Source organism: Hyaena hyaena, unplaced genomic scaffold (genome assembly GCF_003009895.1).
Source record: "Hyaena hyaena isolate Hyena2069 unplaced genomic scaffold, ASM300989v1 scaffold_138, whole genome shotgun sequence".
Lineage (NCBI taxonomy): Eukaryota > Metazoa > Chordata > Mammalia > Carnivora > Hyaenidae > Hyaena > Hyaena hyaena.
The window spans coordinates 2,873,316-2,892,586 of record NW_024080770.1 but is presented as its reverse complement, the minus strand read 5'-3'; the positions used below and the strand labels follow the sequence as shown (position 1 = coordinate 2,892,586).

The window sequence follows — 19,271 nt, the reverse complement described above, 5'->3', positions numbered from 1 at the left end:
CTCTGACCCTCCCCTGCTCACTCTTCTCTCTCTCTCTCAGAAATTTTTAAAAAAATAATGCTAATTTTAAAAAAAGAATAAAAAGATGTCCACACTCCCAGCAGGGGCAATACTTCAACAAAGGTACCCTAAATTCCAACAGTAAGACAAGAACCTACATTGAGATTGAGATCTATATTTCCTACAGGAGGATCTCCTACACTTCTCTCTCTTCTCATTAAATATACTACCTACATGATCTCGTCCACTCCTATACACTGATGACTCCAACCATGTTTCTTGCCCAAATGTTTCCCAACCTCTAGAACCATATATACAACTACTATTCTATGTCTGCATTTTATCTGGGTGCACCAAACGTTAACTCATACTAACACTTTGGGCTCTGCACTGACAGCCCCTATCCCACTTGTGCTCACTCGCTCTCTCTCTCACCCTCTCCCTCTCTCAAAATACAGAAATAAACTTAAAAAATAAAATAAAGTAGAACCGTTAAAGAGGTAATTAAGATAAAATAAGGTTGTATGAATATGTCCTAATCTGATCTGTGTCCTTATAAGAAGGGGAAATTTGGACAAAAGATACCAGGGGTGCATGCACATAAGAGAAAAGGCCTCACGAGGACACAGAATGAAGGTAGCCATCTGCAAGCCAAAGAGAGAAGTGTCAAGAGAGACCAAACCTGCTAACACTTTCATTTTGGACTTCTAGCTTCTAGAACTCTAAGAAAATTAATCTCTGTTCTTTAAGCCACCTCTAGCCTGTAGCATTTTGTTATGGAAGCTCCAGCAAACTAAAACCATAACACAGAGCATAATATATCTGCCACACAGTAATTATTGAACATTTATTATGTCTGAGTATATCTTGTGGTATGTCTCTACCACAAGAGGCAAGGATTGTCACAGCTGTCTTTGTATTCTATGCACCTAGCTCAGTAACTAGTACATGGTACTCATAAATACTAATAGAGAATATGAATGAGTTTGGCTAAAGCAGAGCCCACAGAGGGATCCAAAAGCTAGAGTGAAACTGTGAGCTTTTATTCCTAAGCAACTGGTACAAAATGGAAGATTTTGAGAAGATTCAAGATTAGGGCTGAAATTTCAGCAAAATTAGCTAAATGACAATATATGTGAATGTTACTTAGGGCTAGAAAAGAGACACAAGACAAGACATAGAATGGGGAATAAACATATATATCATATATCTGTAAGGTAATAATTAGGGTCAAATATCTGATACTAGTTACATTGAGCACCACAAGTTGAAATTCTTCTGGCTAACATATTCAATTTCTGTCCACATCCTCCTCAAGGGAGAGAATTTGGGTAAACACTTAGGCAACATCGATAGCCTTCAGAATACTGGCTTTTGTCTTCTATGTATATCCTAGTTTTTTGTTTTCCCAAATGGCCAAAGGTTCTGCAAAACAGAACACTGTAAGCTTTCAAATACTCATGGGAGCTTGTAAAAGTAATACAACATTCACGTAATTTCCACTTGCTACACAACAGACCCCAAGGTTGTTTTCCTAATACATAACAAGTAGTTCTGCTGCTAAGAAAAAAAAACAGGCCTCTTAACATAAAGATATGAAATAATCTGAACAGAGCCAAAATGATGCTTTTAAATTATATCACACCTTTTGCATCTAAAACAGTGAAGAAACAAAGTTACAAGTGTACCATGTCAACTCTGTGACACTGAGCCATATCCTTTGATTATACAACTGCACTGGATAGGAAAAGCTTATTATGCACCCGAAACCATTGCTTCTTTCTTAAAGGTAGTATTATTTCAATGTGTTTATAATTAAGTAATAACATGAGGGGAAAAAATCTGGATTAAACTTCTAAACTGACTTTTTCTAACCATTCAAATACTTATTTTTTACTATCAGTCTTTAAATTTTTTCCAAAATAGATTAAATTTTCAGTGTATTCCAGGGAATATAATAGGTGGCAAATGGTACCCTTAATGCAACCAATTATGAAAAAAATTAAAGCAGAATTTCAATAATAATGATGATAACAAGAATAAAAATACGACTACTAACCTCTATGGAACACTTCCCATGTCTCTGGCACTATGCTAAGGGCTTAACGTATTTAGGTTGAACCATATGAAAATCATGGTTTCTTAAGGTTTAACCTAATACATTTTTTCATTTAACCCTTACAACGATCCCAATGAGAAGAATAGCATAATTATCCCTACTCTGCAGATAAGGATACTAAAATTTAGAGGACTCAACTCAATTGTGAACTAGGAGTGAACTAGGAAACCGCAAAATGGGGACCAACACTTAGGTATAAATCCAAAGCCCAAGCTCTTATTACCTACTACCGTTTCAGCAACCTCTCTGTCTTGAAAACTAACCATAGCGTAGGCACTCAAGTACTCTCGTTCTTTTCTCAATGCCACTATAGACACTATAGACACTTGTGCAGACTGGACCCTCACCAAGGGCCCCAGCAAGGAAATCAAATGAAGCTGACATCCAGCCCATTGCTCACCACCCAAACTGTGATCCTGCTGCAGGCTGCCATCTACACAGAAGAATGAGATTCTCTCATTCATATAAAATTGTTATACTGGCTAACAGTGACCCTGATGCTGCTGGTAAAAGAGAAAAAAATTGTGAGAAAAATTTAACAATACAGTTTAAAAGGCTTAAACAAGATATATATTCTTCGATTCAAAAATTTCACTAAGAAATTCATTCTAATGAAATAGTTAAGAACGTACATAAAATTTATGCTACAAAGATATTCATCAGTGTTATAATAGAGTAAAAAACTAAAAATCTAGTATGTCCATCAAAAGGGTATTGGCTATCACAGTACATCTATGTAATTAAAATAATGTCTTAAAAATATATTAGCTCTATTGTTAGTTTCCCGTATAGGAGGATTAGGAGGAACTTGACGGAGGAACAAGGGGGAGAAGAAGGGCGGAAATGGTGGGGGAAAGGGAGAGAGGCAAACCATGAGAGACTCTTGAATGCTGACAAAAACTGAGGACTGATGGATGTGGGGGGGAGGGGGGGATGGGCATGGAGGAGGGCACTTTGGGGATGAGCACTGAGTGTTATGTAGAAACTAATTTGACAATAAACTATTTGTAAAAAAAAAAAAAAAAAAAAAATATATATTAGCTCATAAGCTTTTCACAAAATACAACATGAATGACAAAGCTTATAAAAATTATGTTCTCATTTTAGTAGATACTATGCATGTATGTATTACATGTACAATACATCTGTGTAAGAGAAAGAAAGAACACAAGATAATGGAATTACAGGTTACTTTTACAGGTTACTTTAATAATCTGTTTTTAATCTTCAGAAACCTTTCTATACAACATATATAATAAAAAGTCAAAATGAGGCGAGAGAAACAAAAACTAGCAAGAGGCAAATGTCCTAATACAAAGCTTAAGAACTGTTAGATACCAGGTGTAGCTATGTAAAATTTCATTCTGCCTCTTAACTTGGAATTAGGATGTGTGATTTACTGTGCTCTAAATTTAGGTAAGAAATACCTAATTTCATGTGAAAATGAGAAATCCAGGTCATTCTAATATGTGGCCTAAAAACTACTGTTCATAAATACAGAAACAAAGCAGAAACTGTATACTAAATATCTTTAGATGACTGAAACTTACATACATTTGTAAGAAATAAAAAACATCTTTTATGTGTATCATCTGTTGAAGAATAGAATTGTCAGTAAGGTGAGAAAGAGAATAACAGCCCCTGTCAGCTGGAAATTGGACTGGCACTATCAGCTAGGCCTCGGTGTACTCAAATCAAACATAAACAATTTTACAGAACACAGCATCAGAAAAGGCCACTCTGTGACCATGAAGATAAAAACAAGAGCACTCCATAATCATATCTGAACACAGACAAAAGCATGAACATGGTCCTAGCCACAAAAATAACTAAGTATAATCCTATCTTGGAGATTATCAGTGACCACTGCTTCTTTACCCATCACAGTTTTGGCCTTCTCCCATTCTTCTTGTCTTGCAGATTCTAAAAATACCTAATCACAAAATTACCCCCTATTGATGCTTCTAAGAGCATCCAATCTAGGCAAAGTCCTATTTAAATCCTCTCCAAAACCCTTAACACAAGCTCAAATCCTACATGGTTCTACATGATACATATTCTTCCTTGTTACAACAAATCAGTAAATTCATCTTGTTTAACTACAGATATGTTCCTGGCAATCCTCCCTGGAGGGCACTCAAAGAGCTGAAACTACAGACTTCAGTATAGAGTAGATTAGGAACAAAACAATAAAATTACATTAAAAATATCCACAATCTATAGAATACATACTGTCTACCTAAAGGGGTCTTTTACTATGTAAACTTATCCTATAATGAATTCGCACCAATTTAGAATTCCCAGTGTTTATCAATGGTAATGTAGACTAAACAAATAAACTTTGGAAGAAAAATTAAGATAAAAACAGAGAGGGAGGCAAACCATAAGAGACTCTTAAATACAGAGAACAAATTGAGGGTTGCTGGAGGGAAGTGAGTGGGGGGATGGGCTAGTTGTGACGGGGCATTAAGGAGGGCACTTGCTGGGATTAGCACTGGGTGTTCTATGTAAATGATGAATCACTGGGTTCTACTTCTGAAACCAATACTATGCTGTATGTTAACTAATTTGAATCTAAATAAATATCTTTAAAAATCTAAGCAGATCTTTAAAAAATTTTTTATATCAAATTCTCATTTACCCAGTTTTCCACCCTACCTGAGCAAAGCAAGAATCTAAGTGCAAAAGGTAAAAAGTAAATGAAGAAACTAAACCCTGAACAGAATACCTAAAATAATAAAATCCTCTAATTTAAATCCATTATTTAATTTAATTTAAACATATTATGAGTTCCTCTTCAAAAAAGTTTCTATACACAATAATATGTCATTAAAACCAATTTATCTATCCGAAACATGGGCATGCTTTAGTATTTAAACTTTCAAATATCTTCTCATTGATCACCAAATTGAACCATGCCCAGTGCATGCTTACCTCCTGGGTCCTTATCTGGATTGTACTCTAAAGCATTGCTACAGATGAGGTCAATATCTTTCAGAAAATCCTTAGCAGTCAGGTAATTATGCTTATCAATTTTAGTTATTACTGTTGATAAATCCATTGGTTCCTTGATTACTTCAAGATAATCTGAAACCTAAAACAAACAGGATATCTTAATGAAAATTACTTCTGCTATTTCACATGGTCCACTCAGAAAAACACAAAATAAAACCATAAAATTATTTAAAATTTCAATCTAAGTATCTAAAAAATAATTACAAATAAGGATAAAATTGTAGAGCAATTTATGCTACTAAAGTTACTACTTTAAAATCATACTTTCCATGAAAAGGTTGAGTTTCAAGTCATATCTAAATCAACTCTGAAATGTTTCTCATCTTGAAATATTAAGCCAATTTGTGTCAGCTGTTTTTGCCCCCAGGCCTTTGTATATACCTGAGAAGAGAATGTATGGGTAAAAGCACCCAATAAGTATTAATACGCATTACTTCAAGAAACTTTTTAAAGGAAATTAAGAAACATAGATTTTCATACTATTAGAAAAATTCTCTGGCAAATCTCTTTAAAATCTTTAAGCAAAACAAAACAAAAACAATAACAAAAAGAAAAAAATGAAAACCACTTTCTTTCTCAATTTTCCAGGATGGATTGTTTCATGGAAAGTGTTTTCTGCTCCTTTGGAGTCATTACAAACATTTTGAGTCAATTATATAACAAAAATAAGTATTGATTTCATGACTAGTAGATTTGCTTGAACTTCCCTAATCATAAATAAATTCACAAGTGAATATATTCTATTGTGCTGATTTTCTGAGAGATAACTCAGAATAGGAGCTATTATTTGACCAATGTTTTATATCATTTGACCGCTAAGAAATCTCTTATCAACCTATCTCTACTGCCTCCCCCAATGCAAATCTCACATCAAGTAATCAGTCTTAGAAACATCCACTTACTCCAAGACCAAATTCTGGAGCTAGGATAATTTCTGCTCTTTGAAACTAAAGGCTACTTTTTCTCCATTGCAAATACACACACACACACACACACACACACACACACACACTCTCTCTCTCTCTCTCTCACACACACACACACACACTCACATACACATACACACACATATATACGTATTTTATACACAATTTTAAATGTTTAGGTAATTGTGTGTTCATGTTTTATTATTTAACTTCTAGGAGCCGAAAAGCCAGTCAATCTCTTTATGGGGGAGGTAATGAAGTTATGATGGACAAGCAACAGTTCAGAAGGTATTAGTTGGATTCTTTGCCCTAGCATTTGGCATGCCCTGAGTACATGTGGAAAATGTCTATTTAGGGACGCTTGAGTGGCTCAGTCAGTTGGGCGTCTGACTTCAGCTCAGGTCATGATCTCATGGTTCGTGGGTTCGAGCCCCGCATCGGGCTCTGTGTTGACAGCTAGCTGAGAGCCTGGAGCCTGCTTCACATTTTGTGTCTCCCTCTCTCTCTGACACTCCTCTGCTCGCTCTCACTCTCTCTCTCTCTCAGAAATAAATAAAAACATTAAAAAATTAAAAAAAAAGAAAATGTCTATTTACTACAAAGCACTATAAAAATTTATACTACCTAGAGATTATAAAATTTTCTTTCTAATATTTAATTTTAAATCCTACATTTATATTCTAAACTTTTGCTTTCTCTGGAAGTCTGCTTTGGAATTTCATAGTCTTTAAACATTTCAAATTCATTATTTGAATATAAATTTTTATGTTTTAGGTTATTTAAATGTTATCTTGTTTTCCCCAAATATTTCACAGAGACCTCTATCTTTGCAACTTCAAGAGCAAAAAAACAGTAGCAGAATGAAGGTAAGAAAGAATAAAAGAGAAAATAAGAAACATAACCCTTGAATAAAAGTTCTTTCTGACCAAGATTTTCTATCCCTTCCTACTGCCTTACCATCATTTATAAAACTTTTTACTTTATCACACGTGACATGTGAAATCTGATCATCTCTTCTGGTCAGAAAGAAAGAGAGTTCTCTGGGGGAAAGGCAAAACTGATTTAGTGCAGGAGGCTGACTTTCAGTCAAGCCCCTATCAATTAAGTGTCAGAGCCCATATCCAATTTGAAATAAAAATAAACATCAAAACTAATCCTTAAAGTGGGCTCAAAATTTTCACTTATCTGAAAACACTCTGTAGAGAGGGAGAAAAAAGTTCCACAAGTATAAAATGTTATGTATTAACTGTGAAAGCAAATTAGCAATTCTTGTCATTTCAGTAGAAAATTTAAGGTAGCTATGATATAATGGAAAGAATGCAGGCTTTGAATTTCAAAAAACCTTTGAGTCTTGGCTATGTCACTTGCCTGCGAACCTCAGTTTCCTCAGCTGCAACTTAAGAATAATAATGAGTCTGTAAGGCTGTTAAAAGGATCAAATGGCGAAAACTATGTATTTTGGATAAATACACAAATAAAATATAGACAGTCCCCCTCCTCCTCCAAAGAGGGAAAAATAGCTATTTTCAGAGGGGAAAAAACATCACTAGTTCATTCTTCCCAGTCATAGATGAAGTAATGATTCCAAAGGAATCTGCTCGGGCCCAAAAGCACAGATTTCACAAGAAGTACACAACATTGAACTATGAATCATTTCAAAATTCAAATTAAAAAAAAGATGAAGAAGAAACTCAAAACTAAAAACACCAAAGCTGTTCAAACATGGAGTCTGAACTATAAGAAGAAGGCCAGTAAAGGCTGCATCATCCACACGCTATATTATCCCAGGATAAAAAAACCAAAAAACAACAAACAAATTTTAACTACGGTATTATAGTAGATTCCAAATGGAAAATTTCTTATGACCACAAACCATGCTCCCACAAGGACACAAAACAATACACATTGAAAGTGAGAAATTTTCCACTGGGAGCAGAGAAAATCCTTGCAGAAAAAATAACTTTAGCTGAACAAGATATGCTTAACTTCAAACAGCATCTTCATTACAGGCATTTCCAAAAGAGAGATTTCAGGTTTCTTAGCCACCTCTTTCACTATACTATACATAATTTGGAAAATGCCAAAATTAATTGGTATTGATTAGTTAACACCAATATACTTTTAAAAGCAAGATTTATCCTGGAATAAAAATAGTCTAGTATGGACATTTCACTGAAGTAACTTTTAATCCTCTTCTTAAACTGAAGAGTAAGAGATCACAAAGATCAATACTAAATAAGAGGACATACAAATTGGTCACTAATTTCATCCAAAAGTCACCAGATGTTTGCTGATGACAGTGGTAGTTATCACATGGATTAAAATTTTACAGGCTAGGGGTAATATTCATCCATGCCTTTGCTTTTTTTCCTTCCAAAAAAAGATGTCAATATTTTTTTCTTTTAGCCAGTTCAACTTCACTGTTTGCACACTACTGAAACAAGACCTCTTCAATATCCACCGGTTTGCTGAAGATGTTAAAACGTTTATCCGTGGCCAGCCTCTTGGTTACATCCCTGAGAAACAACCGCAGCTCTCTTAAAGTATTTTCCTCCTGGTCCTCCATCCGGTTTTTTTCTGATTCTGATAACTGACGAGGTGGAGAAGGTAGTGCTAGAGGAAGCACTTCCATAGCACAAAGACCTAAAGGAAATAAAAGGAAATGTTAAGATTCCAACATGGCAGGGCCAGGACCTCAATTACTTTTCTGGCATTCTCTCAAAAAAGAGTTCTAAATTTATGTGAACGACTTGCAAATCTAGCAAGTAAGAATTTGAAAAGAAACCAATGGTACATTAGAGAACAGAATTACTCCATAAAATAGCTCACAGTAGGATTCCTATAAATGGAAAATGATATGATTTTAAATGATTTTGAAATATTATTTACATATAACTTATGAGAAATATTTCAAGTGAACAAAAATATCTTCAGGTGAAGAACTGTATACCAATTTGCTTAAAATCAATGTTGCTTAAAAACCTTCTTCTCAAAATGAGGTTGCCTGATATGCATGACAGTGAAATGGGCAAGTAACAATTCTTTGATCCTTCACACTCCCAAAAGAACTTTGATTTTAGAGGAGTCTTTCCTACTCTCACATTCTTAATACAACATAGTAGGGTAGTGAATGGCACATACCTGTGTAGGGAGCAAAAAAATATTAGGAACTAAAAAAAAGAATCCCAAAGACATGGATAAGATGGAAAATCCAGTCTACACTGTTATATGTAAATTTTACAGTATTCATTATCTACCTAAAACACAAAATCTTCCTAAAAAGTACTAACTTTCCTAAACACATCATTCCCTAATTCCTTAAAAGTTTTTCCCAGTATCACAATGAACTTCACAATTAAAATACTATGGATTCTCACTGATTTCTAAACAGTCCCTAAGACAAAAAGAAATGAAAGTAAATAAAAGCAACTCAAAAAGAAAAAGAATTATGTTAATCCTTAACATAGAAAATTCAAATCTTTGAGACTAAAATGTATCTGAGAACATATAAGATACTTTATTAAAATGAATCATATTCATAATAAAATACTTTAAATACTGTTATTTAGAGTAACAGGAATCAACAACCAAGAATCAGAAGGTGTAACTTCCATATTTAATTTTCCAAGGTTTCTGGGTCGGGGGAGCCCCACAACTACAGACATTTGATAGGTGCTCATTTTTAGAACTCTGAGGAAATGTGGAAAGGAGTCGCTAAAGAACAATAAAATAATTGAAGTGTTGGATAGTATAATCAGTAAAAAACAGAAGTAGAACAAATGTGGAAAAGCAAGGACTTGGAAGGGGTGGAAATGCATTTAATATCCTACAAGAACTGCTATGAGAACCATAAAAGAACACAGGGAAAGATGTTTAAAAACTTCTAACAGGATTGCTATTTTCTAGAAGGAGCTGAAAGATTACAAAGGGGACCTTATCTTTTACACATCTTTAAGATTAGAAAGAGTTTTTTGATTGACCCAGAATGCATTCCTTTCTTAGACCAGGAGGCTGAAATTTGAAATATTATGCTATTGGCCCAAATCCAAGAAAACTGTAATGCTTAAAACAAAGCCATGCTAGATTTCCAAGTGCCTAACACAACTAACATAACAGGTGCTCAATAAATACTTGAAAAATAAATAAGCCAGAAAAGGCACACATTCTGATCAGCTCTTGACCCATCACACCTACTCTGACCCACAACGCGTTTTCATTCTTACAGTTTAAGTCCCCTGTACTTGAACTGACTAAAACAGAGCAGAACCAAAGACTTTTTTTCTTCACCTTTTTAAGCCTCAGAATGTGAAATCTATCAGAGCAACTGGATTGAAATGGTAAGGAGAATATTCATTAATGGTCACCTGTTAATAAGGCCTTAACAATGAGGCTGTACTTCCCAATCTCCTCAAGTCAGGTAAACACAATGACAACTTCCATGTATGTCCATCTAAAGGTAAGGAGAATCTAAAAAACTGACTTTGTTTCCACAAAGAAATGGCTTTTTAAAAAAGTGACTCCAAGAAGGAGCATTTTTAACTTCACTCCCCATCCTCCCTCTTCCCCATTTTCCTAAAGGCTTTAGAAACTTTACCAGTGTGTTTCCTTCGTGGTGGAGCCATTGATGCCTGATTGAGAATCAATTCTTGGAAAAATTTTCTTCTGTCTTCTTCAATAGGCCTTTGAATATACAAGACCTCTTCATACTGTATTCTAAAGATACACTTAACCTACACACATACACATACACACAAAGACATTAAATATACAGAGAATTAAAAGCTTACTTCTATGCCAAACTACAATTTCTTCAACTTCCAGCACCATTTTCTATTTTCATTCATGTGGGGCTACGGTTAACCTCGTCCCAGGCTATGCTGTTGAGAGATTCAATCTCATGGACTAAACAGTAATGAGAGAATGACCAGTTGCCCAAGTCATTAATAAATTGGACTATACCTGGGAGAATCAGCAAATAACAGCAAAAAGGGTAATTGATCATAATAGCTAGATGGCAACAATCTCAAAGGACTTTTGCATTAGAGCTGGACAGTCATTATCTAGAATCTACATGAGAGAGCTGAAAGGATGCTAACAGCACTGCCTTCTCTGATGTTCTTTCTGTGTACTTCCTATCCAGTGACTTCCTTTCCTGAACTCTTTTCATACCAAGTCTATTCCCTTGAATCCTCCAGAATCCTGGTTTCACTGCAAATAAACCGTACCTTTAGTTTCTTCCCAGAATGCTCCACAATAACACCACCTTTGACACAAAATATTGGTGGCTCCCAAGCAATATTAAGCCAGTCATTCTCACATACCTCAGAGTTCCTTCCCACTGGTGATTACCTACCTCTCTTTTGTTTACCGGGTAGGTATAGAGGCTCTGGCCCCAGATGTCCTCCTTGCAAGAAAGGCTGTTCAAATCCTCCATATCATCCATATTAATCTACACATTTTAATTTTTATGTTTTTCTAGAATGTCTGTATTCTACTTCTAGACCAAACTCCCTAAGAACAGAGACCATTTCTTACTCCTCTGACTTCCTGTATGTACCACAGTGACTGGTACGTACTAATGCTTAATTAGCATGGACCAAATGAGTAAAGCCTGTAATTTTTTTCCCAGCCCAGATCAAACTGGAAACTGCAAATGGGAAAAGGTTACTAGTAAGGAAAGAAGACCCAACTATGAGATAATGAGGAAACACTGGATCAAAGTTCAAGATATCAGATCCTAGCCCAAATTTAGTCACACATTTACAGTAAACTACATAATCCATTTAGTTTGTCATGTCCAACTACCTACTGAACTGAAGACTAAGAATTTCTTTTTTTTTTTAATTTTTTAATGTTTTATTTATTTCTGAGAGAGAGAGAGAGAGAGAGAGAGAGAGAGAGAGAGAGAGAGGCAGCGTGAGCAGGGAAGGGTCAGAGAGAGAGGTAGATACAGAATCCAAAGCAGGCTCCAGGCTCTGAACTAGCTGTCAGCACAGAGCCCGACACAGGGCTCGAACCCACAAACCATGAGATCATGACCTGATCCGAAGTCGGACGCGTAACCGACTGAGCCATCCAGGCGCCCTGAAGACTAAGAATTTCTAAATACTATTTCAATCGAACTTTATAACAATGGGGTATGTAGGAGTCCTTCATTTTACAAATAAGAAAACTTAGACTAGAAAAGGTTTAAGTAATTTGCTAAAGGTCACAACGTAAGTAAAAAGAGAACACTAGATCTCCCAAGGCCTTTTCCAGCTCTAAAATCCTAAGACAGAAAAGACACAATCAATGAAAAGTAGAATTCAAAAATTCGCATAGGGAACTATCTACCTCAACCCAAAGGCAAATCCTTTCAAGAGTTTATAAAATTTCACCTTGTCTCCTTCCAATATTTCTTTTTGTAGCCTACTTTCATGTACAATTCCCTCAACCCATTTATCTATGCCTCACTGGCCCTTCTTCAAAAGTTCTGGTAAGCAAATTTACCAATGAACACCCATTGTGTGCTAAGTATAATACCAAATACTGTAATTATAAACTTAAGGAAAACATAGTTACTTTCTGCTGTCAAGGATCTTAAGAGTTTCCTAACAAAGCATTATGGTACCACACCAGAAGTGCTGTAACACAGGGAGAGGGAGAGAGACAGAAGAGACTACAATAGTCTGGAAGAGGTAAGGGTGAAGAGGCTTTATCAGATAAGATAGGGCAAAAATAGCTAACATTAACTGGGTCTTGAAAAATAAACAAAATGCAATACCCTAGAAGTACCAGGATTTTGTTCAAGATAAGCAAAACATTTAATTTCAGTTTTAAATATTCTTCCTTCTGATAATTTTTCAGCACAGTGTTCAACTTTGTGAATACAAAAAGCATACCAAGAGTAGGTCTACAATAATCGTCTGATATTCCTTCCAGGTTATTACCAACAGCTTAGAATCCATCACTTTATAAGTAGGCTACATTTTACTTTAAATTTATTCCTAACTTTATCTTCTGACATTCCCAGCCTCAAATTACATGCTGCAACTGAACATACCTCATATAATTCCCTGAAATCATGCACTTTCACACTGGCTCACAGTGACCTCTGTATGTGCTATCTGCTTTTTCCAACCCTGTTTTTAATTCTCCGCTCAAGCAAATGCTTTCTGAGTAATGTTTTCTCTGACTTTCTCAGATACACTCAGCCATACCATCTACTACCCCTCCATCACACTTTAAAAAACATTTTTTAAATGTTTTATTGGGGCACCTGGGTGACTCAGTTGGTTAAGTGTCCGACTTTGGCTCAGGTCATGATCTTACAGTTTGTGGGTTTGAACCCCGCATCGGGCTCTGTGCTGACAGCTAGCTGAGCCTGGAGCCTGTTTCAAATTCTGTGTCTCCTTCTCTCTCTGACTCTCCCCTGTTTAGGCTGTCTCTCTCTCTCTCTCTCTCAGAAATTAAAAAAAAAAATTTAAATTAATAAAGTTTTATTTATTTTTGAGAGCACAAGAGAGACACAGAGAGTGAGCAGGTAAGGGGCAGAGGGAGAGACACACACACACACACACACACACACACACACAGAATCTGAAGCAGGCTCCAGGCTCTGAACTGTCCACACAGAGCCCAAGGTGGGGCTGGAACTCACAAACCATGAGATCATGACCTGAGCCAAAGTCAGACACTCAACCAACTGAGCCATCCGGGCCCCCCATCTAACTTTTAAGTTCAATAATTTTTATTTTAGTTTTTTTAATGTTTTATTTATTTCTGAGAGAGAAAGAGAGAGAGAGAGAGAGAGAGAGGCAGTGTGAGCAGGGGAGGGTCAGAGAGAGAGGGAGATACAGAATCCGAAGCAGGCTCCAGGCTCTGAGCTAGCTGTCAGCACAGAGCCCAACGCGGGGCTCAAGCCCACAAACCATGAGATCATGACCTGAGCTGAAGTCGGACATTTAATCGACTGAGCCACCCAGGCACCCCATAAGTTCAATAATTTTTAGTAAATTAATTCAGTTGTGTAATCATCACAAGACAGTTTAAAACATTTCCATTACCTGCAAAAAGCTCCCTCATGTCCATCTGCCACCAATCTCCACACTCCTACTCCCAATGACTACTGATTACTTCCATTCTCCAGAGATTGCCTTTTCTAGGAATTGTGTATCATACAACTTATGGTCTTTTGTGTCTAGCTTCTCTCACTTAGCATAATATTAATATATATATATATATGGTGCACCTATACTGTAGAATGTATCAGTACTTCATTCCATTTAATGCTGAACAGTATTTTCCCTGGATGTATGCACAATGTTTTGTTTTACCAATCACTAGTTAATGAATATTTGGTTGTTTCCCACTATTACGAAAAATGCTAGTAGGAACATCAGCATTCAAGTCTTTGCGTGAACATAATTCTCTTGTGTAGTTACCTAGAATGCCAGGTTATATCCTAATTTTATGATTAACATCTTTAGAACTGCCAGTTTTTTCAAAAATGGCTACACTGCTTTACAATTCCACCAGCAATATATTAGGCCCTCAGTTTCTCTACATCCTTGCCAACACCCTATACTGTCTAGTGGTCATATGTATAGTGGTATCCCATTCCTGAATAACTAATGATCTTAAGAATCTTTTCTTGTGCTTTATTAGCCCAAAAGAATATATACTCTTTTGTGAAATGTCTATTTAAATCTTTAGCCCTTTTTTAAATTGTAGTCTTCTTTTTAACTTAATTGTGGTAAAATATTCAGAACATAAAATCTACCATTATCAATTGTTCAGCCTAGAGGAGTAAGTCTATTCACAATGTTATGCGACCATCACTACCTATCTCCAGAACTTTTTCATCTTCCCCCAAGTAAAATTCTGTATCCATTAAACAAGAACTCCCCACACTCTCCCTTTCCCCAGTCCCTGGCTATCACCATTCTACTTTCTATCTCTATAAGTCTGATTACTCTAGAAACTTTTTAAAAAAGGAATCATGGGGCACCTCGATTTCAGCTCAGGTCATAATCTCACTCACTGCTTGTGCAATGGAGCCCAGAGCCACAGGGCTCTGTGCTGGCAGCATTGAGCCCGCGTGGGATTCTCTCTCCCTTTCTCTCTACCCCTCTCCTGCTTGAGTTCTCTCTCTCTCTCTCAGAATAAATTAACATTAAGAAAAAAAAAAGAGGAATTGTGTATTTGTCCTTTTGTGACTGGGAAACTTAGCGTAACACCTTCAAAGTTTATGTTGAAGCATGTGTTAAAATTTCCTTCCTTTTGAAAGCTATATAATGTTATATTGTATGTATATGCCACATTTTTTTTATCCATTTGTCGAAGGACATTTGTGTGTTTCTTTCTGGCTATCGTGAAATAATGCTGCCGCAAACACGGGCATACAAATATCTACTCAAATCCCTGCTTTCACTTGAGTGTATACTCAGAAGCAGAATTGCTGGATCATATGGTTATTCTGTTTAGTTTTTTTTAATAAGACATTTATTTCCAATGAGGCTGCACAATTTTATACTCAAAGGGGCTCCAATTTCTTCACATCTTAACCAATATTTTTTATTAGTTACTTTTTATTTTTATGATAACAGCCTTCCTCATGGGTACTAACTGACATCTCAAAGTGTTTGTTTTTTTTTTAATTTTTTAATGTTTATTTATCCTTCAGAGAGTGAGAGAGACAGAGAATGAGCAGGGAAGGAGCAGAGCGAGAGAGGGATACAGAATCCGAAAGAGGCTCCAGGCTCTGAGCTGTCAGCACAGAGCCCGACGAGGGGCTCAAACCCACGAACTGTGAGATCATGACCTGGGCTGAAGTCGGATGCTTAACCGACTGAGCCACACAGGCGCCCCTCAAAGTGGTTTTAATTTGCATTTCTCTAATGATTAGTGATGTTCAGCATCTTTTCATGAGCTTATTGGCTATCTGAATATCCTCAATGGGGGTAAGTATGATCAGCTGGATTTTTTTTGTTCTTGAGGTGTAGGAGTTCTTTATATACTCTAGATATCAATCCCTTATCAGATATCATTTGCAAATATTTTCTCCCATTCTGTGAGTTGCCTTTCCACCCTGCTGATAGTGACCTTTGATGCAACAAGTTTTTAAATTCGATGAAAACTGTTTTTTCTTCTGTTGCCTATACTTGTGGTATCATAGCCAAGAAACCATTACAAAATCCAAAGTCATAAAGCTTTCTTACTATGTTTTCTTCTAAGGGTTTTACGGTTTTAAGTTTTCTGTTTAGTTCTTTGATCCATTTTGAATTAACTTTTGCATATGGTAATAGGGTCCAATTCATTTTTTTAAAGTTTTATTTATTTAAGTAATCTCTACACCTAATGTGAGGCTCAAACTCACAGCCCCAAGATTAAGAGTAACATGCTCACCCAACTGTGCCAGCCAGCTGCCCCAAATCATTTCTTCTGCATGTAGATATCCAGTTTTCCCACCACCATTTATTGAAATGACTATCATTTCCTCGATGAATGGTCTTTATACTCTTGTTGAAAATCATTTGCTATAGTCATATATTGAAAGATTTTGTTTTTTAATGTAAGCTCTACACCCAACATGGGGCTTGAACTCATAACCCTCAGTTCAAGAGTTGCATGCTCTAGTGACTGAGCCAGCCAGGCACCCTGAAAGAGCTCTTAATACATTCTGGACTTAAGTCTTATCAAGATATGGAATTTGATATATTTGAAGTATTTTTCTCCAGTCTGTGTCTTGTTTTCTCATTTTGTTAATGGTGCCTTTTAAAAAGTTTTTAATTTTGATAAAGTTGCCTTTATCAATTTTTCCTTTTATGGCTCATGTTTTTATAGAATAGAGCACTTCTTATACTGTATTATTTTTTTCAGGTCTCTCTTCCCTCTAAACTTAAAATATTAGAGAACAGTGGCTACCTTTGGTTTTGCACCTATTTTATTCATTCATTCATCCAACAAAGACTTACTGTGCTAGAGATATGTGCATGGATATATGTATCTATTTGTGAATACTGCATATTTGTGTACACACAGAGACCCTGTAAGGCAGGCAGGCACTGTGAATAAAAGCACGAAGCAGACACCTGACCTGCCTTAAACAAATTCAAACTTATTAGAACACTATATTGCACAAAACATGCACACAATAAATTCTGATGAATAAACAATGGTTTTAACTTGATAAATACTAAACTCCATTTCCCTGACCACTCATCAAACTAAGCAACACAAAATCCAGAAAGTGGCTCTCTGCAATCTTAGAGAAAACAGTACATTGTAAGTATATGACCTTTGTAATCAGACAAACTTGACCTAAATCTTTGTTCTGCCATACTAGTGGTGAGACCCTAGGCAAGGTCTAGGGTCTTACTTTTCTTACTAAAGAATTAAATTTGTATTAGATAATATACATAATTGGCTTCTATAGTGCCTGGCACATAGCTGCATAAGGGACAGCAATTCGTTCACTAGCAAAATCTTGTTTTACCTCATTTATTAAATGTTAAAGAGTTGTCAGTCCTCAGCTTTAAAGGCAGAGTTTATGCAATATCTATACTGGGGAAAAGTAATGATTAATACTCAAGACCTCAAAGGTATGGAAAATGAGGTCAGAAATGAACCTAATACAGCTTCTGTGAATAAAATTTGTTTTCCTAAAAGCAAAATAGGTGAATTAAATAAAAATAAATAATAACTTTCACATACTTTAACACAGTAATAATTCATGTTCATTTACTAGATATAGTAAATTGTGATTTAAAAACTTCTCGTGACCCCCTTTCTCATAAATTTTAAGATTCACATGAATGTTTTATGACAAAAAATTAATACTAAGATATTTCCCTTGTATATATGATCATTTTCAATGCTCCTACTTGATTTTTCTACTTAAGTTATTAACTCCCAGTTTCTTTCATAAACTGACAGACACAAAATGACATGAAATACTGAGATGACAAAATGCTGTTTGTAATCTTTACTTTCCTAAGGGTAGATATTTCTTTAAAATTCATTTTCAGTATACTGAATTATATCATTTTGAGTCTACCCATAATAATACCAAAATACAATTCTGTGAATCTTATCAGAAATTTAAGTACAATTCTGACCAAAGTTGACTTTCCTTCCTGTAAATATTTCTACCTCCATCTGCTTCCTTGTTTAAAAATCCCTTTCCTAGAGCCTAATGAAAAAAATAAAATAAAAATCCCTCCTATGCTCAATCCTCAGTTCTTTTTTCTAATTCTCCTGAATGAAAAGAAATAACTTGCAATTCCCATGTATCTCAACTAAAGCTCTCCGACTATTCTGAGTCTACAAGGTCCACAAAAGTAAATTTACTTACATTAGAATTTTACAATAAAAGAAATGAGGCTGAGCAGGAGTTAAAACCAATGTGGTGATTCAGTGGTAAATTCCTATTTTTTATGCAACAAACATTTAGAGGCAATTCCAATGTGTCAAGAAGTGGAAAAATGAAGGCCAATAAGACAATTCCCACCTCTCAAATAGCTTGTGGTCTAGGTCAGAGGTTCTCAAACATTTTAGTCTCAGGACCTATTAAACTCTCAAAAACTATTCAGGAAACCAAAAGAGCTTCTGTTATGTGGTTTACATCTGTCAATAATTATGTATTAAAATTAAAACCAAGAGTCTTCCAAATTATGTATACACTTAAAGCCAATTACATATTAACACTGAAAACAGATTTAAAAAATATATATATATACATTCTCTCAGGGTGCCTGGGTAGCTCAGTCAGTTAACCAACCAACTTTGGCTCAGGTCATGATCTCACGGCCTGTAAGTTCAAGCCGCACAGTGGACTCTGCTAACACCTCAGAGCCTGGAGCTTGCTTCGGATTCTGTGTGTGTGTGTCTCTCTCTGTCCTCCCCTACTCGAATGCGCACGCATGCGCTCCCTGTCTCAAAAATAAACAAACACTAAAAAATGAAAAAAGAGGGGCGCCTGGGTGGCTCAGTCAGTTAAGCATCTGACTTCGGCTCAGGTCATGATCTCACAGTTCGTGGGTTTGAGCCCCGTGTCGGGCTCTGTGCTGACAGGTAGCTCAGAGCCTGGAGTCTGCTTCAGATTCTGTACCTCCCTCTCTCTCTGACCCTCTCCTGCTCATACTGTCTCTCTCTCAGAAATAAATAAAACATAGGAAGGAAGGAAGAAAGGAAGGAAGGAAGGAAGGAAGGAAGGAAGGAAGGAAGGAAGG

The 19,271-nt window shown here is 36.0% G+C and overlaps 1 protein-coding gene across 3 annotated transcripts in view; it reads right to left on the bottom strand.

Moving 5' to 3' along the window:
* Positions 1-19,271, bottom strand: part of ATAD2B (ATPase family AAA domain containing 2B) — a 162,955-nt gene that overhangs the window by 23,105 nt on the left and 120,579 nt on the right. For 2 of the 3 annotated variants that reach the window (XM_039238342.1, XM_039238344.1), the window contains 3 exons: positions 10,655-10,790; positions 8,507-8,703; positions 5,054-5,213 (listed from right to left, as the gene is read on the bottom strand). In XM_039238342.1, the coding sequence (XP_039094273.1) occupies positions 5,054-5,213; positions 8,507-8,703; positions 10,655-10,790 (493 nt within the window). The remainder of the gene's footprint in view (positions 1-5,053; positions 5,214-8,506; positions 8,704-10,654; positions 10,791-19,271) is intronic. The other variant, XM_039238343.1, reaches the window with a different exon arrangement.